The sequence below is a fragment of the Pelobates fuscus genome, chromosome 5, assembly GCF_036172605.1.
Source record: "Pelobates fuscus isolate aPelFus1 chromosome 5, aPelFus1.pri, whole genome shotgun sequence".
NCBI classification, from domain to species: domain Eukaryota; kingdom Metazoa; phylum Chordata; class Amphibia; order Anura; family Pelobatidae; genus Pelobates; species Pelobates fuscus.
In genome coordinates, this window is record NC_086321.1 from 380,498,544 (window position 1) to 380,522,237 (window position 23,694).

At 44.8% G+C, this 23,694-nt stretch overlaps 1 protein-coding gene across 1 annotated transcript in view; it reads left to right on the forward strand.

The window, feature by feature from the left end:
- The window catches only part of LOC134611954 (alpha-N-acetylgalactosaminide alpha-2,6-sialyltransferase 1-like), a 96,531-nt gene that overhangs the window by 55,317 nt on the left and 17,520 nt on the right, over positions 1-23,694 (forward strand). Inside the window, exon 2 of the mRNA XM_063456315.1 lies at positions 4,985-6,008. Coding sequence (XP_063312385.1) covers positions 4,985-6,008 — 1,024 coding nt within the window. The remainder of the gene's footprint in view (positions 1-4,984; positions 6,009-23,694) is intronic.

The window sequence follows — 23,694 nt, forward strand, 5'->3', positions numbered from 1 at the left end:
AAAAAATCCTCTCCTTGTAACTCTGGCTGCCGCTGGGGAGAGAGACCGGTTGTCTCCTCTCCCTTTAACTCATACTGCCACTGGGGAGTGAGACTGACTGTCTCCACTCCCTGTGATGCTGCCTGTTGCTGGGTAGTGAGTCCAACTATCTCCACTCCCAGTGATGCTTGCTAATACTGGGGAGAGGGACCGACAATCTCCTCTCCCGGTGACTCCAGCTGCCGCGGGGAAGAGACCGGTTGTCTCCTCTCCCTGCATGGTACACTGCCGCTGGGGAGTGAGACTGCCTGTCTCACCTCCATGTGATGCTTGCTGTTGCTGAGGAGAGGGACCGAAAATCTCCCCTCTATGCAACGCGTGTTGCCGCTGGGGAGTGATACAACCTGTCTCCACTCCCTGTGATGCTTGCTGCTGCTGGGAGAGGGACTGAAAATCTCTTCTCCCCTGGTCACCCAGACAATCCAATTCTTCGTGTCGAGGGCTTGCTGCTGAACCGAGTCTACAAGTCCTTGGTATTCTTTTCCAACTCCCACTCCAGGGCAACCAGGTGGGTGAGGTCTGATCCCAGCCCAATGATCCCAGCCCAATGAACTCTCAGGTACGGTAGCATCTCTTCCCGGTAAGAATAAATAGTCCTGAGCAGCGACTCCGCAGGATTGCCAAAGTCATCTTCCTCCCCAAAGGCCTTCTACAACAGGCCAGGGCCATTGAAGTTCTCCCACTGTGGCTGAATGTCCTCTGCCATCCAGGGGTTTCGCTGGACTGCATACCACCACAGCTCCCGGTAAAAGTTGTCCAGCATCATTTCTCTCTTGACCAGGAACTCAAGGTGCCTTACCCACTCTGTCAAGGGTTTCTTTCCCAGGATTGCCATCCGTTGGGCCACTAGTTCCTGCCAGAGGTGCGCTGTACTTGAAAGGTTCTCTTTCCGCTAAAGGTTTGCTACGTCTAGGGACTCCTGCCAGAGTCCTCCTCAGCCAAAATAGGGCCCTTCTCCTGTGCCAGTGTGCCTTGTAGTCTCCACTAGAAAGCCTCCTCATATGGGGACACTGCCCAGGGGCTAGCTCGCTCCATCTCCCGAGTTCCTCTTTAGACAGGGACGCTGCTGGACTGTTCACAGCATTCCCTGGTTTGGGATATTCATTTGGGAGAAAAATCCCGCTGTTTGCCACCAGTGTAACGGATCCCCTATGCTCCGACTGAGTATATCCGCTGTAGTTCTCCCAAATCCTAAGTGATGCAGTTATTTTTTTCTTTTATTAAGGCATTTATGAGGGGTACAAGAGAAGGAGAGGGAGATGCATATGTAGTACATATCTTTAGCGTGATTACATTAAGACATTGTTAGTTACATTTCTAGGAAGGTGATGCCTTGTTTTTATTTTTTTATGAGTCGTTCAGTGGAGACGATTTTAAGCAAGCTAGAAAGAGATGCAATACAGCGAATAAAAGCTTTACATTAACGAGTATTATCATGTGGAGCATCGTTAAGGTAGGTGATTCAAGCTAAGACTGAGCCGTGGAGGCCAAGATAGCAACACGTTAAACTGAGACAGCAGTATTAAGACAGTTGTATTGTTTGGTTATGCTAACAAATTACAGGTAGGTCAATACATTGTACAATATGCAACTTAGTGTCTCGTGCAGCTAAGCCTTGGTATGATATTTAACAACAGCCTAAGTCAGCCAGACCGGGATTGAGGGCTTATATAGGTTCCAGCAGCCTATTTACAAGCCGGTTCGTCAGCAAGGGTACCGCTCGAGTGGCCTATGGTTATGTCACCGCATGGTGGTAATTAGAACTAGGATGCATGTGGGCTATGAGCCTAACAGAATACACAAGCATAGTTGCATTGGTGAGAGCAGCATGCAGCTAAAAAATATCGCTGGGCAGGACTGGCTAAAGGGTATTCATGAGTCATTGGACATATTGAGGAGACATGTATTAAATCGCTGAAATATAGGACAGTGTGCATGGTAACTGCCTGGATTAATAATGTCCCGTCTGTTGCTACATATTGTCCAGTGGAATATGCCTGCTGTGCTCCGGGGTATACAGGTTCTGTCCGTTGAACCATGAATCGAGTGTGGCCAGGCTGTCAGGCAGTCCAAAGCAGCCCACAGACATGTACCTGTAGGCGGTATCAGGGTTGTGTGGCCCAGGACATGGGTAAGCTTTTAGGGAGTCCATTGATGGTGGTCGGTGTGTCCGGTCATCTCGTTCATATCTCCCGCCGGGTGTGCCGTGATGCCTCAGCTGCTTGGTCGTAGGATTTCCCGGCGTTGTGACAGTGCCAGCACCATGGGTCACCAGCCTTCGGCCTGAGGCCTTCGCAGGCGCTCGTGCCCTTGCGCCATTGATCCCATCAACAGGATCGTGGGCCCCGGGTTCCGCCGGATTGCGGTCTGTCCCCGGGGGATATGGCAGGCTGTAGAGGGGATCCTCTTGGTGAGCGCCCAGCCCAGAAGAGGGGTGTGTGGTCCCACAGCTAGCTCCGTCTACGGGAGTAGAGTGATGCGTTTCGGTGTGTTACCGGATTTAAGTGTTGCTGTACGGTATGGGTCACCACAGGTTTGCCGCTTTGTATTCCATGCCGGGTCCTGTCTGCAGTCTGCCTCAGGGTCTGCCGGTCTGGCCCCGTACACGTGGCCGCCGCCATCTTGACTGCGGGTCTCAGGCCTTCTTGGTGGTCAAGTAGTGCCTCCGAGTGTGGTCGTGAGGCTTGGACCGGGATCACCCCCCCGGTCCGGTGGGGGGGGGAACAGGACCGGACCAGTCGATGTGCTATGCGCATGTTCGGCTCCGTCGGGCAGGATAGCGAGGTGGCGACCGACTCCGGTAGCCCGCATACGTTACGGATCAAGGTTGTTGGTCGCTGGGTGCCTTGTAAATCGCGGGTTATAGCGTATATGGTTCTCATTCTGCAGGAGCTGTTCTTCCCTGCGACCGCTCAGCTTGGCGGCCCGGCCCCGCCCCCAAGTGATGCAGTTATTATAGCTCTGGTATACCCACACATCAGCCTAGACTTGATGAAGGGTACAAGAAGAATGTTTTATTATGGCCCAGTGGCCTGCTTATATACACAACTCCCAGCAGGGGGTCTCCACACAATACACTGCAAGCCCCTCCCATAAATATCTGTGCCTGGGAGAGAATTGCGTTAAAGACCGGTAAGCTAATGATCTCCCAGGAACAGAGAGGCAAACATAAAAATATAAAGGAGTCATTTAAGGGATCATTTAGAGAAGAAATACATCATAGAAAATAAACAAAAGACAAGCTGTCCTCGTGTATATATATATACACACAGGGCAGGAGATAACATATATCTACAGTATATATATATATATATAGGGCAGGAGATAACAACTTCTACAGTAAGTTTACATCTGATTGAAAATTAAACAATTTTTTTTCATGCAGAATGTGTGACTGCAAAGCATTATCTATAAACTAAAACTGCTTCATTAAGCTAAAGCAGTTTTGAAGTCAATAGTAACCCTTTAAGCAAGAAAATCTTTGATAAGAATGTACTAAATGTTTTTAAACGTACTATAAACTTGTTCAGTTTGCATTATTAGATATACCATATACCTCTATATATATATATATATGGGTTAAGGGACGGGGAAGGCTAAATAAACTCCCCTACTGGAGAGGTATATGGTATATCTAATAATGCAAACTGAACAAGTTTATAGTACGTTTAAAAACATTTAGTACATTCTTATCAAAGATTTTCTTGCTTAAAGGGTTACTATTGACTTCAAAACTGCTTTAGCTTAATGAAGCAGTTTTAGTTTATAGATAATGCTTTGCAGTCACACATTCTGCATGAAAAAAAATTGTTTCATTTTCAATCAGATGTAAACTTACTGTAGAAGTTGTTATCTCCTGCCCTATACATGTAACTTTAATTACATACAGGAGGTATGTAAGGTCCTTGGATGCTATTACAAGAGCAGGAGACAAGAAATTCTGATTTAAACATAATGTATTTTAAAGGAAGTTTTAATATTAGATCTCTCTTTACAGGAAGTGTTTAGGAAGGCTGTGTAAGTCACATGCAGGGAGGTGTGGCTATGTCAGCATAAACAAAGTGAATTAACGCCTAAAAGGCACAGAATTGAGCAGTGAGACTATACACCAAAATTGCTTAATTAAGATAAAGTTGTTTTGATGCCTATAGTGTCCTTTTAATTTAATATACTGTGTATATGTATTATTTAACATGTTTGCTTGCTGGTTTAAAAAAATAACTGTCAAGTGATGCATGTCCCTTTAAGGTTGCTTGTGGGAGTTTGTATGTGTGTTGGGTTGAACACTGTGTATGATACTTGTGTGTGGGGAGGCTGTGTGTTTCCATAGGATCTCTGTGTGGGGAAACTTATGATTCCAGCCTCCCCACACACATTCATTATTCCTTTAGAAAAAGAAGATATGTTACCTTAAAGCAGGGAGGGTGCGTGGTGGTCAGACAATGGTAAACTCAATGGTGGTCTGGTGGTGGTAGTAGTTCTAAAGTCTGTACCTACAGTGGATGCAGATCACACTAAGAAATGCTCGGTGCGGCACTCCTGAATGAGTCAGAGCACTGACTTGGTACCCTGCTCACTCAGAATTGACTAATCTGGACCTGTCAGAGGTACAGTCCATACACTCCCTGTTTGAGAAAATTCCCATTTTTGTTTATTTGGGCCTCTAACTTGTCAATTCTCCACAATACACTTTAGCAAATACATCTAATTGGTGTTAATTCACTAAACATGAACAGGCTTACTCACAAAAGATTGCGGAGTGAATCTCAAAGCTTGGCGGAAAATGGGAAATTAATTTTGAATTTACTTTACAGGTGTTTGTATTCCCAACACTTTAGCACATTTCAGTGTTCAGTTGAATTTTTATATATTAACCATTACTGCAACTTTGTACAAAATTAGTACTCAGACTCTTAATACAGTCATTGTTCCTTTATATACACAGCTATGGTGATCATTTGGACAGAGAGCTCCGTGAAGAGCAAGCAACCGAGAGTACTCCGAATGAAAATGCAGAGGCAATCCCATATGAGGATGCAGAGGAAATCCCCCATGAGAATGCAGAGGAAATCCCCCATGAGAATGCAGAGGAAACCCCCCATGAGAATGCAGAGGAAATCCCCCATGAGAATGCAGAGGGAATCCCCCATGAGAATGCAGAGGGAATCCCCCATGAGAATGCAGAGGGAATCCCACATGAGAATGCAGAGGGAATCCCACATGAGAATGCAGAGGGAATCCCACATGAGAATGCAGAGGCAATCCCACATGAGAATGCAGAGGCAATCCCACATGAGAATGCAGAGGTGATCCCACATGAGAATGCAGAGGCAATCCCACATGAGAATGCAGAGGCGATCCCACATGAGAATGCAGAGGTGATCCCACATGAGAATGCAGAGGCAATCCCACATGAGAATGCAGAGGCGATCCCACATGAGAATGCAGAAGCGATCCCACATGAGAATGCAGAAGCGATCCCACATGAGAATGCAGAGGCAATCCCACATGAGAATGTAGAGGCAATCCCACTTGTACAAGTCAACATAAAATCCTTCAACGTGAGCACCAAACCTATTGTCACCACAAAGTCCTTCAATCTGACTGCCAAACCTATTGTCGCCACAAAGGCCTTCAATGTTACTCCTAAACAGATAATCAAAACAAAACTCTTCAATGTGACCACAAGGCCCCAATCAGTAACTACCAATAATTTCAAAGAGAAGACAAAGGCTCATGATATTCCTGGCAGACTCTCAATTGTGACAGCAAAGAGTTCTAATTTAGTAACTGTAGGTCATAACGTGGCCAAGAATTCTTCAGATGTGATCATCAAGAATTACAACTTGACCATGATGTTTAAGGCTAACACAACAGCCCTTTCTAAACCCATTAAACTCCAAAAACCCACTCTACCCCCTCTGGACTATGGGGACACTTATACTATGGACGACACGTATTTAAAATCCGTAAGTCTTTGCTCTCTGAAGATCATCCAAGTATTTCACCCTCTATTGAGGCATGGTGCTATTTCTTCTGTGTAGTTCTACATGTCAGATCACTAATCCACTATGTTATGACCCACACATCTGTATATTTAGCTTAAACCTGAAATGCCACTACTTTTCATTTACAACTAAAATAAGAAAATTGACTTTACTTTTTCCAACTCATGGAGTCCTCTAGTATGATCCAATCCAATGCTCCTCAAAGAGCAATAATGGGGACCTGATAGGCATTCACAGTGAAAGCATCCTCATAGGAAAGCATTGATTCAATGCTTTACAATTGGTGCTTCTTCATCTCATGCCCGAGTTTTACTTTGCAGGGTTTAGAGAACAAGGGCATTGCACCAAGACCAGTCTGGTTCTGTAAGTTGCCATTGATATTTTATTTTTTTCTGCTGCCATCTGCCTTTTTAAAGGTGCATTTTAATTGATCTAACTGTCCAAAATGATTTAACTCATGCCATCAAAGAAATAAAATCGAAATATCAAATCTCCATCTTTGATCTTACAGCAATCTAACAGCAATAATTACTGGCTGTCAGAGTAATGGATATATGCTGAAATATAGTTTTTTTAAACTCCCTAGAAATGAAAGGACTATGGGATCCTGAGTTCGGCCACAGGAAGTCCAGTTCTTATAACTCTGTGGCTAGGGGATACCCAGCTCTCTGGTGAAGAGGCTATACACCAACCTCAGTCCCTTCAACCTATACAGACAGCTTAAGGTCTCCAAGCCCTTATCCACCGAACCACGGAATTCCACGTCCCACTAACATGATCCATATAAAATAGTTCTACCTGCCTAACCCCCTTTTTGTTTTATCTCTGATCCCATAATTAATAGGACTGGGGCGATTTTAAATTGCAAAATAGGGCAACTTTTTAAAGAGGCAGTAGGCAAGCAAAAGATATTTTGTACATTTAAAGGGACACTCCAGGCACCCAGACCACTTCTGCTCATTGGAGTGGTCTGGGTGCCAACTCCCACTAATCCTAACCCTGTAAGTGTAATTATTGCAGTTTTTATAAAACTGCAATAATTACCTTGCAGGGTTAACTCCACCTCTAGTGGCTGTCTACTAGACAGCAACTAGAGGTCTCTTCCTGTGGAAACCTGTGCTAGAGCGTCGCTGGACACCTCACGCTGTGTGAGGACCTCCAGCGTCGCTCAAATCCCCATAGGAAAGCATTGAAAATAGTTTTCAATGCTTTCCTATGGGGAGACCTAATGCGCATGCGCGGAATTGCCGCGCATGCGCATTAGGTCTCCTCGGCCGGTGGGCGGGATCAGTCTCGGCCGCCGGAGCCAGAAGGAGGAGCGGCGCGGAGGAGGAGACAGCGGCGAGGGACATCGCCGCTGCCACAGGTAAGTCACTGAAGGGGTTTTCACCCCTTCAGTAACTGGGGATTGATGGGTGGGAGGGAGAGGGACCCTCCAGTGCCAGGAAAATGGATCGCTTTCCTGGCACTGGAGTTTCCCTTTAAGCAGTTTTATGGTGTATTGGTAACTATAGTTTTTAAACCTACTGTAATTATACTTGAGTTCGAGTCCTGTAAAGCTCTTAGATAACAAAGGGTAGCGAGGAATGGTAGAGCTTAAAGAGAGACTGTCAGCCAAAAAGGCATATTTGTCTTTAAACATTTTTATTTTCATATTTACTTGCATAATTAATAACTCAGTAGTAGCACCAAAATATAAGATTTATACTAAATACATTATACTATTACATATTTGACATTGTTGGAGGATCCAGAAGTCTTAGAAAAATAGGTGTCACCATAACCATGATATCTTTCAATAGGTATATATATATATATATTTTTTTAATTCTTTATTTTTGGTGCGTGTTAATCTTTACACAACCACGTCCGGCCCCAACAGCCAGGACGGGTACCGTAACTGTCATGCAGGGTAACAAGGTTTGGTAATGAGTTAGTGAACAAGACATCTTAGTAAACATTCGCACATTTTGTTTTTACATGAGAGTACTAGTAGGTTTTGTTGTAGCATTGTCTTAAGTCATGAGTATGTGGATGAGGGAAGCGTGTGGGTAACCAAGGTATTTGTGGAGATGACCTGAGGCTTGTTTCGGTTACCCTAGTAGGTGAGTACCCCTAACCAAGGGGGCATCGGGGGGGGGGGGGGGGGTTGTACACCTCTCGTGGGTGTATCTAGTGTGTGTATGTATGCGAGACGGGTCTGAGGCTGCCTTTCCCCGTGTCTGTTTAGTATGTATACCGGTTAGCGGTAATGAATATATCGTATGTGTATGCGAGGTGCTTCTGATACTGCCCATCTCTGGGCCTGTTAGTATGTAGAACGGGTATGAGTGGGGTAACCAGTAAGGTAAGAGAAATCTGAACAGAGTTTAGTATAACGCATAATATAAACCAATATTCTTGGAGGTCTGTTAAAGTTCGTTCCTCGATGTGGGATAGTTGCGCCCTTTTCTTGATCAGTCAGGTAGGAGGTGCGGTTCTTGGTACGAATGGGATCGTTGATTCAGGGTTCCAGGTGTGTTCGACTTGGGAAGCAGAGGTTGCGGCTTGTGTTTCGGCGAGGCCCAGTGTGTAGAGCATTGCAGGTGCCTCCGATTCAGTTGTGAGCTTGTGGGTCGTCCCGTTGTGTGTTATTAGTAGGGATCTTGGTGTGCCCCATCTGTATGTTACCCCCGCGGAGCGCAGGCGGCCGGTGAGTGACTGCAGCAATTTACACCATTGAAGTGTAGATTTAGTGAGGTCCTGGTAGAGGGTTAGGTGCGATCCTTCAAATGGTAACAGGGTTTTACCCCTCACTGCTGCCATGATCTGGCCCTTATCATGTGGTGTATTGCATCGGAGGATGACAGCACCAGTGATTGGGGCTGCCGTCTTAGTGATGGTGGGCAGTCTATACAGTCCATTGATAGTGAATTTTTTGGCCTGCGCTGGCGGTAACAGTGAAGCAATCAGTCTTCTTGTGTAGTGAGGCAGTTCCTCTGTGTCAGGATCGGGACAGGGATCCAACACGCAGGGTACAAAGAGTGGAAAGGTACGTATACCGGGCCTTAGAATGGCCGGACTAACGTACCGAGAGTAATAGAGAATAGTCAGAGACAAGCCGAGGTCGAGGGAACGAGAAGACAGATAAGCGAGAGACAAGCCGGGTCAAGGGATAACAGAGAAGCAGGGTAGTACAACAAGCCGAGTCAAAACCAAATAGAGCAAACTAGAATACCAGAGCACTGAGTGACTAGACAAGCTAGAACCACGACAGGGCAATGAGCTGAAGTGAGAAGTAAGCTTAAATACCCTGGCTCCGGATGGTAAGCACGCCTCTGACAAGTACCGATTGGATATCGGACACTTGCGTGGCAGGTCGCTCGTGATAGCGTCATGACGTCACGTATTGAGCGTCCTGCTAGAAAAGGACGTGGATTCCTCGCGGTCGGTGTTTAAGTGACTGGATGAACCGCGAGGAACGAAGGAAACAGCTCGCCTGGACGGACAAACCACCAAGTCTCTACCTCCCTTAGAGGTAGAGACCTCAGGTACCCTGACAGTACCCCCCCTCTCAGATACGCCCACCGGGCGGAAGGAACCGGGGCGAGATGGGAAGCGGAGGTGAAATGCTCTGCGAAGGCGAGAAGCATGAACGTCCTCTTGAGGTACCCAACTCCTCTCCTCAGGACCATATCCCCTCCAGTTGACCAGATATTGCAATTTTCCCCTTGAAATTCTGGAATCAATGATGGAGCTGACCTCGTACTCCTCCCGACCCTCCACCTGAACAGGACGAGGTGAGGAGACCTTAGAGGAGAATTTGTTGCAAATAAGAGGTTTCAACAAGGAGACATGAAAAGAGTTAGGAATGCGTAAGGCAGGTGGCAGAGCAAGGCGATACGCAACCGGGTTGATACGAGTGAGAACCCTGTAAGGACCTATGTAGCGAGGAGCAAATTTCATAGATGGAACTTTTAGGCGAATATTCTTAGTACTCAGCCATACCCTATCCCCAGGAACAAAAACAGGAGCCGCTCTTCTATGCTTGTCAGCGTGTTTCTTGAACAACGAGGAATTATGTAACAGAATTTGCCGAGTCTGATCCCATAATTTCTTCAGGTTGGCGACATGATCATCAACCGACGGTATCCCCTGAGAAGAGGAAACCGAAGGAAAAATCGAAGGATGAAAGCCATAGTTCATGAAGAAGGGGCTAGAGCGAGTTGAATCACAAACAAGGTTATTGTGTGCGAACTCCGCCCAAGGAATCAGACCGACCCAATTGTCCTGGTGTTCGGAAACAAAGCAACGTAGATACTGTTCGATCTTTTGATTGGTACGTTCAGCAGCTCCGTTAGACTGAGGGTGATAGGCAGAGGAAAAGTTCAATTTGATACCCATTTGAGAACAAAAGGATCTCCAGAAACGTGAGACAAATTGAGAACCTCTATCAGAAACAATCTCCGAAGGAATCCCATGTAGGCGAAAAACCTCTCTCGCAAAAATCTCCGCCAATTCAGGAGAAGTCGGAAGTTTAGTTAATGGCACGAAATGGGCCATCTTAGTAAATCTATCCACCACCGTGAGAATAACAGTCTGTCTCTTGGAAGCAGGCAAATCAACGATAAAGTCTATGGACAAACAGGACCAAGGTTTCTCAGGAATGTCCAAGGGGTGTAACAGGCCACATGGAGATGCATGAGGTTGTTTAGTCTTGGCACAAGTCTCACAAGCTGCAACGAACTCCTCAATATCTTTTCGTAGTGAAGGCCACCAGAAATCCTTGGATATCAGAGAGTATGTCTTGCGAATACCAGGATGACCAGCTACTTTACTTTCGTGAAAACATTGTAGGAGCTCCAGTTGAAGTTCAGGAGGAACAAAGTTTCTTCCCTCAGGAGTGTTTCCGGGAGCTAGATGTTGTGACTTCAAGATCTGGTCAAGTAGCGGAGAATGAATTTTGAGGCTGGTATTAGCAATAATATTGCATTTGGGTACAATGGAGGACAAAAGTGGTTCAACTGAAGCAGAAGGCTCATATTGGCGAGATAGCGCATCGGCTTTAGAATTCTTTGAGCCGGGTCTGTAAGTCAGAACGTAATTGAAATGGGTAAGAAACAACGACCAACGAGCCTGCCTGGAGGACAAACGCTTGGCCTCTCCGATATAAGACAGATTTTTGTGGTCTGTTAGAATGGTAACAGGATGTAATGTACCTTCCAATAAATGTCTCCACTCTTTCAAAGCCTTGATAACCGCTAGTAATTCTCTGTCACCAATGTCATATCTGCTCTCAGTACCGGACAATTTTTTAGAGAAAAATCCACATGGATGCAATGGTTTATCAACACCCAACCTTTGAGATAGGACAGCACCTAAACCAGTCTCTGATGCGTCTACCTCAAGTAGAAAAGGCAGGGAAGTGTCGGGGTGAACTAAAATTGGAGCGGAAGCGAAAAGCTCCTTGAGAGTTTTGAACGCAAGAAGAGCTTCAGTAGTCCAATTCTTAGTATCAGCCCCCTGTTTGGTCATATTAGTGATAGGTGCGATAATCGAAGAATAGCCCTTAATAAAGCGCCTATAATAATTAGAAAAACCAATAAATCTCTGTATGGCTTTAAGACCTTTGGGTAAAGGCCACTCTAGAATGGACTGGAGCTTATCCGGATCCATCTTAAATCCCTCCCCAGAGATCACATAACCGAGAAAGGTTACCTGGGTTTGATCAAAGCTACATTTCTCCAACTTGCAGTACAAGCCATGCTGGAGAAGCTTGTGCAAAACCCTCCTGACTTGCTTGTGATGAGTCTCAATCTCACTAGAATGTATGAGTATATCATCTAGGTATACAATGACGCAATCTTGCTGAAATTCCCTAAGAACCTCATTTATCAGATCCTGGAATACAGCTGGTGCATTGCATAACCCAAAAGGCATAACAGTATATTCATAGTGGCCACATCGAGTATTGAATGCCGTCATCCACTCATGTCCCTGCTGGATTCTCACCAAGTTATATGCCCCTCTGAGGTCTAACTTGGTGAAAATTGTAGAGCCCTTCAAACGATCGAAGAGTTCGGTGATCAAGGGAATCGGGTAGGCATTTTTAATGGTTATCTTATTTAGGCCTCGATAATCAATACAAGGTCTCAAAGAACCATCTTTCTTTTTAACAAAAAAAAAAATCCAGCCCCGGCAGGGGAGGAGGACCTCCTAATGAATCCCTTGTCTAAATTTTCGTGAATATACTCCTCTAGAACTGAGTTCTCTTTCGTAGATAACGGGTATACATGACCTCTGGGGGGCATGGTACCAGGGAGTAGGTTAATTTTGCAATCAAAGGACCTGTGTGGAGGTAAGGTATCGGCTTTCTTTTTGTCAAATACTGCCCTTAAATCTAGATACTGAGACGGAATTTGTGTCTCTGTAGGATTGTCAGAGTTAGCCGATGTGTTGGTTAATCCGAGAGGTGAGACCTTCCGCAAGCATTTTTCTTGACAATTCTGTCCCCACGAAACTATCTCCCCTGACTCCCAATTAATAATAGGGTTATGTCTCCTCAACCAGGAGTACCCCAGGACTATGGGAATAGACGGAGAAGAAATGAGCAGTAAGGATATGTCCTCTCTATGTAGGATGCCAACAGTTAAGTTAATCGGTATGGTCTCATGGAAAATGACAGGCTCAAGTAACGGTCTACCATCGATGGCCTCAACAGCCAGTGGTGTCTCTTTTAACTGGGATGGAATAGCATGCTTGGCAGCAAAACCCTGATCTATAAAGCTCTCAGCAGCTCCAGAATCGATTAGTGCCATAGTCTTAACTACTCCCTTCTCCCACTTTAAAGAAACGGGTAACAGGAGCCTGAGCTCTTTGTAGTTGTGAATAGAGGACAAAGTAGAAACACCCAAGGCCTGTCCTCTAGAGAAACTTAGGTGCGAGCGTTTCCCGAACGATTGGGACAATTTAGGCGTAAATGACCTCTGACTCCACAATACATACATAAACCCTCCCTTCTCCTGTACTGTCTCTCCCTCTCTGTGAGATGAGTACTGCCTATCTGCATAGGTTCAGAAATACGTAAGTCCTCGAACTCAGAATCTTGAAAGGTAGGCGCTAGTTTAAAGGAGGGTCTACGGGTCCTATCTCGAGTGTTCTGCCTCTCTCTTAGGCGTTCATCAATACGAGATATAAAAGAAATTAAATCCTCCAAATTTTCAGGGAGTTCTCTAGTAGCGACCTCGTCAAGAATTACATCTGATAACCCATTCAGAAATACGTCTATATAAGCCTGTTCGTTCCACTTAACTTCTGCCGCCAAGGACCTGAACTCTAATGCATAATCCACAAGTGTTCGATTGTCCTGTCTAAGGCGCAACAGTAATCTAGCTGCATTGACCTTTCTACCAGGAGGGTCAAAAGTTCTTCTAAACGCAGCTACAAAGGCATTATAATTATAGACTAGTGGATTATCATTCTCCCATAAAGGATTGGCCCATCTCAGAGCTTTCTCAATGAGTAAAGTAATAACAAATCCAACCTTCGCTCTATCTGTAGGATAAGAGCGGGGTTGTAATTCGAAATGGATGCTAATCTGGTTCAGAAAGCCACGACACTTCTCCGGTGACCCGCCATAACGTACTGGTGGGGTAATACGGGAAGAAGCACCTACAGTGGCTACCTCTAGACCTGAGACTGCAGGAGAAATAGAAGGAGTACGTGTCTCCTCAGGTGGATTACTAGCACGAGACAAAAGTGCCTGTAGTGCCAAAGCCATCTGATCCATCCTATGCTCCATGGCGTCAAACCTGGGATCCGAAGAACCAAGCTGACTGTTTGTACCTGCAGGATCCATTGGCCCTGTCGTAATGTCAGGATCGGGACAGGGATCCAACACGCAGGGTACAAAGAGTGGAAAGGTACGTATACCGGGCCTTAGAATGGCCGGACTAACGTACCGAGAGTAATAGAGAATAGTCAGAGACAAGCCGAGGTCGAGGGAACGAGAAGACAGATAAGCGAGAGACAAGCCGGGTCAAGGGATAACAGAGAAGCAGGGTAGTACAACAAGCCGAGTCAAAACCAAATAGAGCAAACTAGAATACCAGAGCACTGAGTGACTAGACAAGCTAGAACCACGACAGGGCAATGAGCTGAAGTGAGAAGTAAGCTTAAATACCCTGGCTCCGGATGGTAAGCACGCCTCTGACAAGTACCGATTGGATATCGGACACTTGCGTGGCAGGTCGCTCGTGATAGCGTCATGACGTCACGTATTGAGCGTCCTGCTAGAAAAGGACGTGGATTCCTCGCGGTCGGTGTTTAAGTGACTGGATGAACCGCGAGGAACGAAGGAAACAGCTCGCCTGGACGGACAAACCACCAAGTCTCTACCTCCCTTAGAGGTAGAGACCTCAGGTACCCTGACACTCTGCGTCGATCTCAGGGGGTACCCCGCGGATTTTTAGGTTATTGCGGCGATGTCTATCTTCTTGTGCCGTCATTTGAATTGACATTGCCTGTTGTGTAGTTTTTAACTGGACCATTGCGGTTTTCAGTTCAGCTACTTCATTTTGAAGTTTCCCAATGTCCCCTTCAGTGTGGGTTGTCCTGTCACTGAGCTGCTGCATATTAGATTTTAAGGAGGTCATGTCTGCAGTTAAGAGCCTCTGTATTTCCAGCAGGGTATTTTGCATATTGTGGAGATCCTGCTTAGTGGCAGGGGCTGTGCCTCCAGGGATGTCCCCAGTCAAGGAGTGTGGGTCCCCCTGCGTTGCTGGTGTGTGGGTCTGGTTTGGCATGTCAGGGGTTGCATGGGGATTAGGGCCGTTAGCGGCCGCCATTTTGGATGGTACCTGCCGTTGTAGGAGAGTCCCTATGTCCTGTTGGTCCGTTGCCTGGGAAGTTTGAGGTCTCTGTGATCGTCTCCCCATTGCTGGCGCAGGACTGTGGTGAGTTGTTGCCGGGTAAGCAGGTGTCTCAGCTGCCTCATGTGCGCCCGCTCTGCTAAATAGTGCCTCGAGGTCGGCAAGTGTTTGCGGGTAGTAGGCCCCGGTCTTTTTTTTCGGTTTGGTCTGCCTCGGGGTATATTGAAAAGGCATCAGTCGGTGCCGCGGGGTGTCCCCGATCCGTACCTGCTGCTTTCAAGTCTGGATTGGGCCCAAAAAGGCATATTTGCCCTCTACAACTATTAATTAAACTATTAATAAATGAGACAAAATAAATGTCTTGCAGCCTATATTAGAAATCTTTATTTAAACAGTGAAAATCGTGCTGTAGTATCTGCAGAAGCTAGTAAAGTGCTTTCAGTTTTAAAAGGGGATAGATTCGCGTAACCAAAATATAATTTTGGCTTATTATAAATCAATGGCAAGACCCCACCTTGAACATGCAGTGCCATTTTGGGCATCAGTTTTAAAGAAGGATATAAGTGCAGAGACAGGCTACAAAATTAGTAAGGGGGATGGAAAACATTAGTTATGAAGTAAGGCTGGGGAAACTGCATTTTTTTTTCTATAGTAAAAAGGCGCCTCAGAGGAGATATGATCGCACTATACAAATATATGCAGGGTCAGTACAAACCACTGTGTGCTAACCTGTTCATCGGAATACAGGTAAACAACTGAAAAGAAATCACCAATTGGGACTGGAAGAAAAGAGTTTTCACTTGCAGAAGAGGAAAGGGTTCTGTACAGAAAGAACAATAAAGGAATTCTCTGCCTAAAGAGGTTGTCTTATCAGATACATTTAGGATATAACTGTTTTTTTTTTGTGAACGAGTTTTTGATCGAAAGAGAATTCTGATTGTTATTATAGAGTCAACAAGGGATTTTTTCCCCTTCTTGTGGCATAATTGGAAATGTCTACAATTGTTTGGTTTGGCTTATGGTTGGATGGGTTAGTGTTAACTACCAACAAATAATTTAGATCCTAAACATATGAGGCATTTAACAATCAGGGCTGATATGTGACTCAATTTAAGTTATTTTTCTCAAAATATTATTTTATAATGTTTAACATTGTATTTATTTTTAATGTGTTAGGTGTACATATAGGCAGGGAGGGCTTGAAACATGTGGCTTCGGGGGCAAAAAACACTTTAGTGGTCTATAGTGCAATTTTACCAACCCACTCATTAATATCAGCGATAGACACAAGTACACAAACAAAATAGATGTTTTGATAAACATACCAGATAATTGAATAAGAAGAATTAAAGTGCTATGCACTTGGAAATTTACATGAGAAAAGTGGTTTGATAGCCGCCTGGGGAGCATTTGCCCACTGGACACTAGGACATCACTAATCAATAAGGGAGATATCCAAACCAGTCGAGCATATAGCTAAATAATATCCTGAAGAATTTTCCTGCAAAATCATTTTATTTATTTATTTATAAAATATTTTACCAGAATGGATACATTGAGATGTCTCTCGTTTTCAAGTATGTCCTGGGTCCACAAAACATTGCATTGATACAATAGGATACAATATTACAAACATATATATATATATATATATATATATACACACACACACACACACACACACACACACACACACACACATATAAATTTAACCCATAACAGGTGATAAATAAATCCAACCATGACAGGTGCATTCTGTGCTGAGGTATATTGCCATAGATCTCTTAAAAGATTTTAGATTGAATAAAGATTTGACTGTGTCCCTGAGGTTATTCCATAATTGCGGTGCTCTGTAGGAAAATGAGGATCGAGACACTTTATTTTTGTATTGCGGTATGTTAAATATCGTGCTAGTTCTGGATCGGAGGTTATAGAAGGTGGGAACAGCTGGGGAGAGCATTCTATTCAGGTGGGATGGGAACTTCCCAGAAATGCTCTTATGCACAAGGCTGGAAAGATGAAGAGTGCGTCGGTATTCCAGCGACAGCCAGTTTGGCTCTTTTAACATGTCACAATGGTGGGTAAAGTAATTGCATTCTAGTACAAAGCGGCAGAACAAATTACAGAACGTCTTAAGTTTATTAAGGTGGGTTTGCGATGCAGGTGCATAAACCACATCCCCAGTGGTTTCTGTACATGACACCTAGTCTTGGGTAAAGTTTTGAAGAGATTTTTTCAATGTGAAGGCCAAGGGATAGATTGGGGTCTAGCAACATACCTAAATATTTAAAAGAACTGACTGCTGTCAGTGTGCTATTTGAATTTGTTCTGATACATAGTTGTTGATTTTGCAGCTTACGTAATTTAGGTACAGTTCTAAAGATCATTGTAACTGTTTTGTCAGTGTTTGGGAAGAGTTTGTTATCTGCTATCCAATTTTCGACCTCTGTGAATTGGTTTTGGAGCTGCGGTAGAATGGGTTTACTAGCGTAGATTACAGTGTCGTCTGCATACATGTGCAGACTTTAGGCAGGTCATTTATAAATAATGTGAACAGGGCCGGACTGGGGAAAAAATTCGGCCCGGGCATTTTTTATTCACAGCGGCCCACTGAAAAGGGGGCGGGGCCAGATAGGGTGTGTTTTGTCATCCCCAATGACAAGCACGCCCCATCTCAAAGTGAGCATGTTGGTTTAATGCTCTTCCAGGGCATGAGAAAAGGGCCCTGTATTTGTTCTGCACAGCGCAAGCAAATTTAATAACATGCTTGCGTTGTGTTTGCTTGAAACTTGTCTCAGGGGTTTCCATAATTGGGATACTCACGGTATCCCATTTATGGAGACACTATGTGTTTGCTTAAATGGAATCTAGTGTGTGCATAGGGTATCCAGAGTGTGTATGTCAGAAATGTAGTGTGTGTGTAGGTGGTGCAGCGTCTGTGTGTAGGGGATCTAGTGTGTGTGGAGTGCGTATAGGAGATCTAGTGAGTGTGTGTGTGAGTGGTGCAGTGTGTTTGGGGGCTGCTGTGTGTGTGAGGGGTGTAGTGTGCATTTGTGAGGAGTATAGTGTGTGTGGGAAGGTGCTGTGTGTGTGGGAGGGTGCAGTATGTGTGTGTGAGGGTGCAGTATGTGTGTGTGAGGGCGCTGTGTGTGTGGACGCTGTGTGTGGGTGCTATGTGTTAGGGTGCTGTGCGAAGGTGATGTGTGTGTGTTAGGGTGCTGTGTGTGTTAGGGTGCTATGTGAGTGAGGGTGCTATGTGAGTGAGGGTGCTGTGTGAGAGCTAGGGTGCTGTTTGAGCTAGGGTTCTGTTTGAGCTAGGGTGCTGGGTGAGTATGTTAGGGTGCTGGGTGAGTATGTTAGGGTGCTGGGTGAGTATGTTAGGGTGCTGGGTGAGTATGTTAGGGTGCTGGGTGAGTGTTAGGGTGCTTGGTGAGTATGTTAGGGTGCAGTGTGAGTATGTTAGGGTGCTGTGTGAGTATGTTAGGGTGCTGTGTGAGTATGTTAGGGTGCTGTGTGAGTATGTTAGGGTGCTGTGTGAGTATGTTAGGGTGCTGGGTGAGTATGTTAGGGTGCTGGGTGAGTATGTTAGGGTGCTGGGTGAGTATGTTAGGGTGCTGGGTGAGTATGTTAGGGTGCTGGGCGAGTATGTTAGGGTGCTGGGCGAGTATATTAGGGTGCTGGGCGAGTATGTTAGGGTGCTGGGCGAGTATGTTAGGGTGCTGGGTGCTGTGTGAGTATGTTAGGGTGCTGGGTGAATGTTAGGGTGCTGGGCGAGTATGTTAGGGTGCTTGGCGAGTATGTTAGGGTACTGGGTGCTGTGTGAGTATGTTAGGGTGCTGGGTGAGTGTTAGGGTGCTGTGTGAGTATGTTAGGGTGCTGGGTGAGTATGTTAGGGTGCTGGGTGAGTATGTTAGGGTGCTGGGTGAGTATGTTAGGGTGCTGGGTGAGTATGTTAGGGTGCTGGGTGAGTATGTTAGGGTGCTGGGTGAGTGTTGGGGTGCTGTGTGAGTGTTAGGGTGCTGGGTGAGGGTGATGTGTGTGTTTGCAAGGATTGTGTATTGGGGGAAGGCAGGTAAATGCCAATATTTAGTTTTTTTTGTTGTTGTAATTATTTAAAATAAATATATTATACCCCCCCCCCCTTCCCTTCTTACCCGTAGCCTGGAAGGGGGGGGGGCAATGACATCCTTCCCTGGTGGTCCTCGTGGTAAGTGAACTCTAGCCTTTGGGCTAGAGTTCACTCTCGCGAGACCGGGCCGGTTGCCATGGCAACGGCCCGGATCTCGCGAGAGAAACCCGGCGGAGCTGCAAGTTAGAGCTCCGCCGGGTCCGCCTCTCCAGGCTGGCTCCCTCCCTCTCTCTCTCTCTCCCCCGCCGGCGGCCGCATTTGAGAGCATGTGGGCCGGTGAGGGAGATCTTCGATCTCCCCACCGGCCCTTCATGCAACACAGCGGGGCCAGCGCTCAGATAGCGCCGGCCCTGCATAGACCGGCTGGATCGCCTCGGACCGTGGCCATCGCGGCCCACCGGGCATTTGCCCGGTTTGCCCGATGGCCAGTCCGGGCCTGAATGTGAATAGTAGGGGGCAGAGTATGGAGCCTTGGGGAACACCACAAGTGCCTGGAAGAGGGAGGCACTTTCAGAAATGGCCACATATTGCAATTGGTCTGAAACATATGATCGAAACCAGGTTAGCGTAAACATATGATCGAAACCAGGTTAGCGTAAACATATGATCGAAACCAGGTTAGCGGACGATCACCAATGCCGGAGTTTTTAAGTTTTTGCAAAAGGATGCCATGGTCTACTACTGTGTCAAATGCCTTGGCAAAATGCAAGGAAAGTAGCTCCAGTTAAGTCTCCTCGTTCCATGCCAATTTGGATGTCATTGCAAACGTTTAAGAGGGCCGTCGAAGTTGAGTGATTTGGACGAAAGCATGATTGATCAGGGGTCAGATAATTTGATCGTTGATAATATTCACATAGTTGCGTGTGGACGCATTTTTCCGAGATTTTTGACAATACTGGGAGCAATGATATCGGGCGATAGTTAGATACCAAAGTCTTGTCACCACTTTTATGGATAGGTACAACTTGCAGTCTTCCAAAGTTTGGGTATGTATCCTGACACCAGGGATTCATTGATAGGGGTAGTGACAGGTTTAGCAATTGCTGGTGCACTGAGGTTCAGCAACATTGCTGGGATTTGATCTGGTCCACACTGGTTTTTCATTTTTAAATTATTAAGATGTTCATTAACGACACCAACAGGCACAGGTCTAAAATGTCTCTATATGAGGATTTTGAAGATTTGGCAGGGCCTGATCTTTATTTGCGGTCTGAAAATGAGTGTCATTTGTTATCTTAGCAACCAGGGTGGTAGCACATCCAACAAAATAATTAGTAAAGGCATTTCCTACATCTAGGGGGTGTTGCAGTGTTTGGTTGTTCATTTTGACAGTGGACGGTGGGGAGTGGATTGTGGGGGTTTGTATGCCATTTATGATTTTCCAAAAGTTTCTTGGGTTTGATAGGTTGTTAAAATTTACACTGACATATTGGGCCTTTGCCATTTTTGTTTGTTTTGTGCATATATTTCCCCAATGTCTGAAGGCACAGTGTTCGTTCATGGAGCCAGTATGCTTGAACTTTGACCACAGTGAATCTCTAAACTGGTACATTTGAATGAAGTCAGCTGTAACCCAGGGCAGGTGTGTCCCTTTTAGTCGCAAGAGCTTGGACTGAAAAAATGCAATTGTAGAGTCTAGATCTGGTATTAGACCTAATCTGTGCCGTGATAGGTCTTGAGATCGTTTAAAAAGGATTCAAGATTATATTTTTTGAAAGACCTGGTGATTATAATCCAGCACACACACACATAATCCAGTACACACACATAATCCAGCACACACACACACACACACACACACACACACACACTATCCAGCGCACACACTTCATCCAGTTCACACACACACTGCATTCATTATACACAATCTGCACTTACTACAAACACACTACATTCATTATACACACTCTGCACTCATTACAAACACACTACATTCACTATACGCACTCTGCATTCATTATACACACTCTGCACTCACTACAAACACACTAAATTCACTATACACCCTGCACTCACTACACACACTACATTCACTATACACACTCTGCATTCATTATACACACTCTGCATTCACTACACTCACTACATACACTGCATTCATTATACACACTGCATTTACTATACACACTGCATTCACTATACACACTGCATTCACTATACACACTCTGCATTCATTATACACACTCTGCATTCATTATACACACTCTGCATTCATTATACACACTCTGCACTCACTACACACTACATTCACTATACACACTCTGCATTCACTATAAACACACTACATACACTGCATTCATTATACACACTCTGCACTCACTACAAACACACTACATTCACTATACACACTCTGCATTCATTATACACACTCTGCACTCACTACACACTACATTCACTATACACACTCTGCATTCACTACAAACACACTGCATTCATTATACACACTATGCACTCACTACAAACACACTGCATTCATTATACACACTCTGCACTCACTACAAACACACTGCATTCATTATACACACTATGCACTTACTACACACTGCATTCATTATACACACTCTGCACTCACTACAAACACACTACTTTCATTATACACTCTGCACTCACTACAAACACACTTAATTCACTATACACACTCTGCACTCACTACAAACACACTACTTTCATTATACACACTCTGCACTCACTACAAACACACTACTTTCATTATACACACTCTGCACTCACTACAAACACACTTCATTCACTATACACACTTTGCATTCACTACACACTACATTCATTATACACACTGCACTCACTACAAACACTTCATTATACACACTCTGCTCTCACCACAAACACACTACATTTACTATACACACTCTGCACTCACTACAAACACTACTTTCATTATACACACTCTGCACTCACTACAAACACACTTCATTCACTATACACACTTTGCATTCACTACACACTACATTCATTATACACACTGCACTCACTACAAACACTTCATTATACACACTCTGCTCTTACCACAAACACACTACATTTACTATACACACTCTGCACTCACTACAAACACACTGCATTCATTATACACACTCTGCACTCACTACAAACACACTGCATTCATTATACACACTATGCACTCACTACAAACACACTGCATTCATTATACACACTATGCACTTACTACAAACACGCTGCATTCATTATACACACTCTGCACTCACTACAAACACACTACTTTCATTATACACACTCTGCACTCACTACAAACACACTTCATTCACTATACACACTTTGCATTCACTACACACTACATGTATTATACGCACTGCACTCACTACAAACACTTCATTATACACACTCTGCTCTCACCACAAACACACTACATTTACTATACACAATCTGCACTCACTAGAAACATACTGCATTCATTATACGCACACTGCACTCACAACAAACACACTACATTCATTATACACACACTGCACTCACAACAAAAACACTACATTAATTATACACACTCTGCACTCACAACAAACACACTACATTCATTATACACAATCTGCACTCACTACAAACACACTAAATTTATTATACACACTGCACTCATTACAAACACACTACATTCATTATCCATACTCTGCATTCACTACAAAACACACTACATTCATTATACACACCCTGCACTGCACTATATGCATAGGAGTGTAATGTTATTTATTTAAGGCTCCCCCCCAAAAACAAAAATTACAAAAAAATACACTCCTATGCATATAGTGCAGTGCAGAAATCTTGGGTGAGTTCCCACACTTTTTTCCCCAGGACTTGACCCCTGGGTGTATGCCAAAGATTCTGTGGAACTGAAATCGGCTACACATTTTACTGAACACCGCTGACCCTTACCTTCTCCTACACTTCATTTTTCAGCTCCAGAGACTAAGTCCCGTTCGAAATGCCGTTTTTCGGCATGAAATTGACCGACCGCACAGCCCAAATCTATGGAACTGTTTTGGGCAGGAAATTGTGCTTGCGGTCGGTCATAAAGGACTTCCACCTAACTTTTGATCCACTGGAGGGATTTTTGGAAGTGTTTATGCTTAAAGTGTGCTGATTCCAAATATGTAATTGTTATGAAGATTGGTTGTATGGTTTTAAAGTTATAGCACATTTATAAAAACTGTATTTTCCCTGGCTGTAATAATTATGTTAACTGGTTATCTGAGGGGAGGGAACCTGGGGGTTGTAACCATTATGCTATTGGTGGTTTTGTCCCTCCCTGTGGGCGGTCCTGTATTCTCAACAACTGTAATAAAAACCAGGCTGAATGTGCCAGTCGAGAGTTCCTGTTTTACCCTCAAAGTGAAGTGTCGTCTCATTATTGGGGGAAGGATTTATTGCATGCTGTTCCAGTTTGACTGCTAGGAGTGTAAGCCTATTCGTATAATTCCTATTCAACGGTCTACAGCATTCCTATGCTTGAGAAGATTCATATGCTGAATCCGTTCGGTGATTGTGGTGTTTGCCAGAGTGCTTGGAGTCCTCAGGAAGCGCTAGGAGCATCCTTTAACGGAGGTACCCAGTCGGGGTGCCAGGCGATCCGTTACAGGGAGTTATAGTTTTTTAAAGGAGTACATTTTATGGACTTGTCAATATAAATAACAATGCCGCC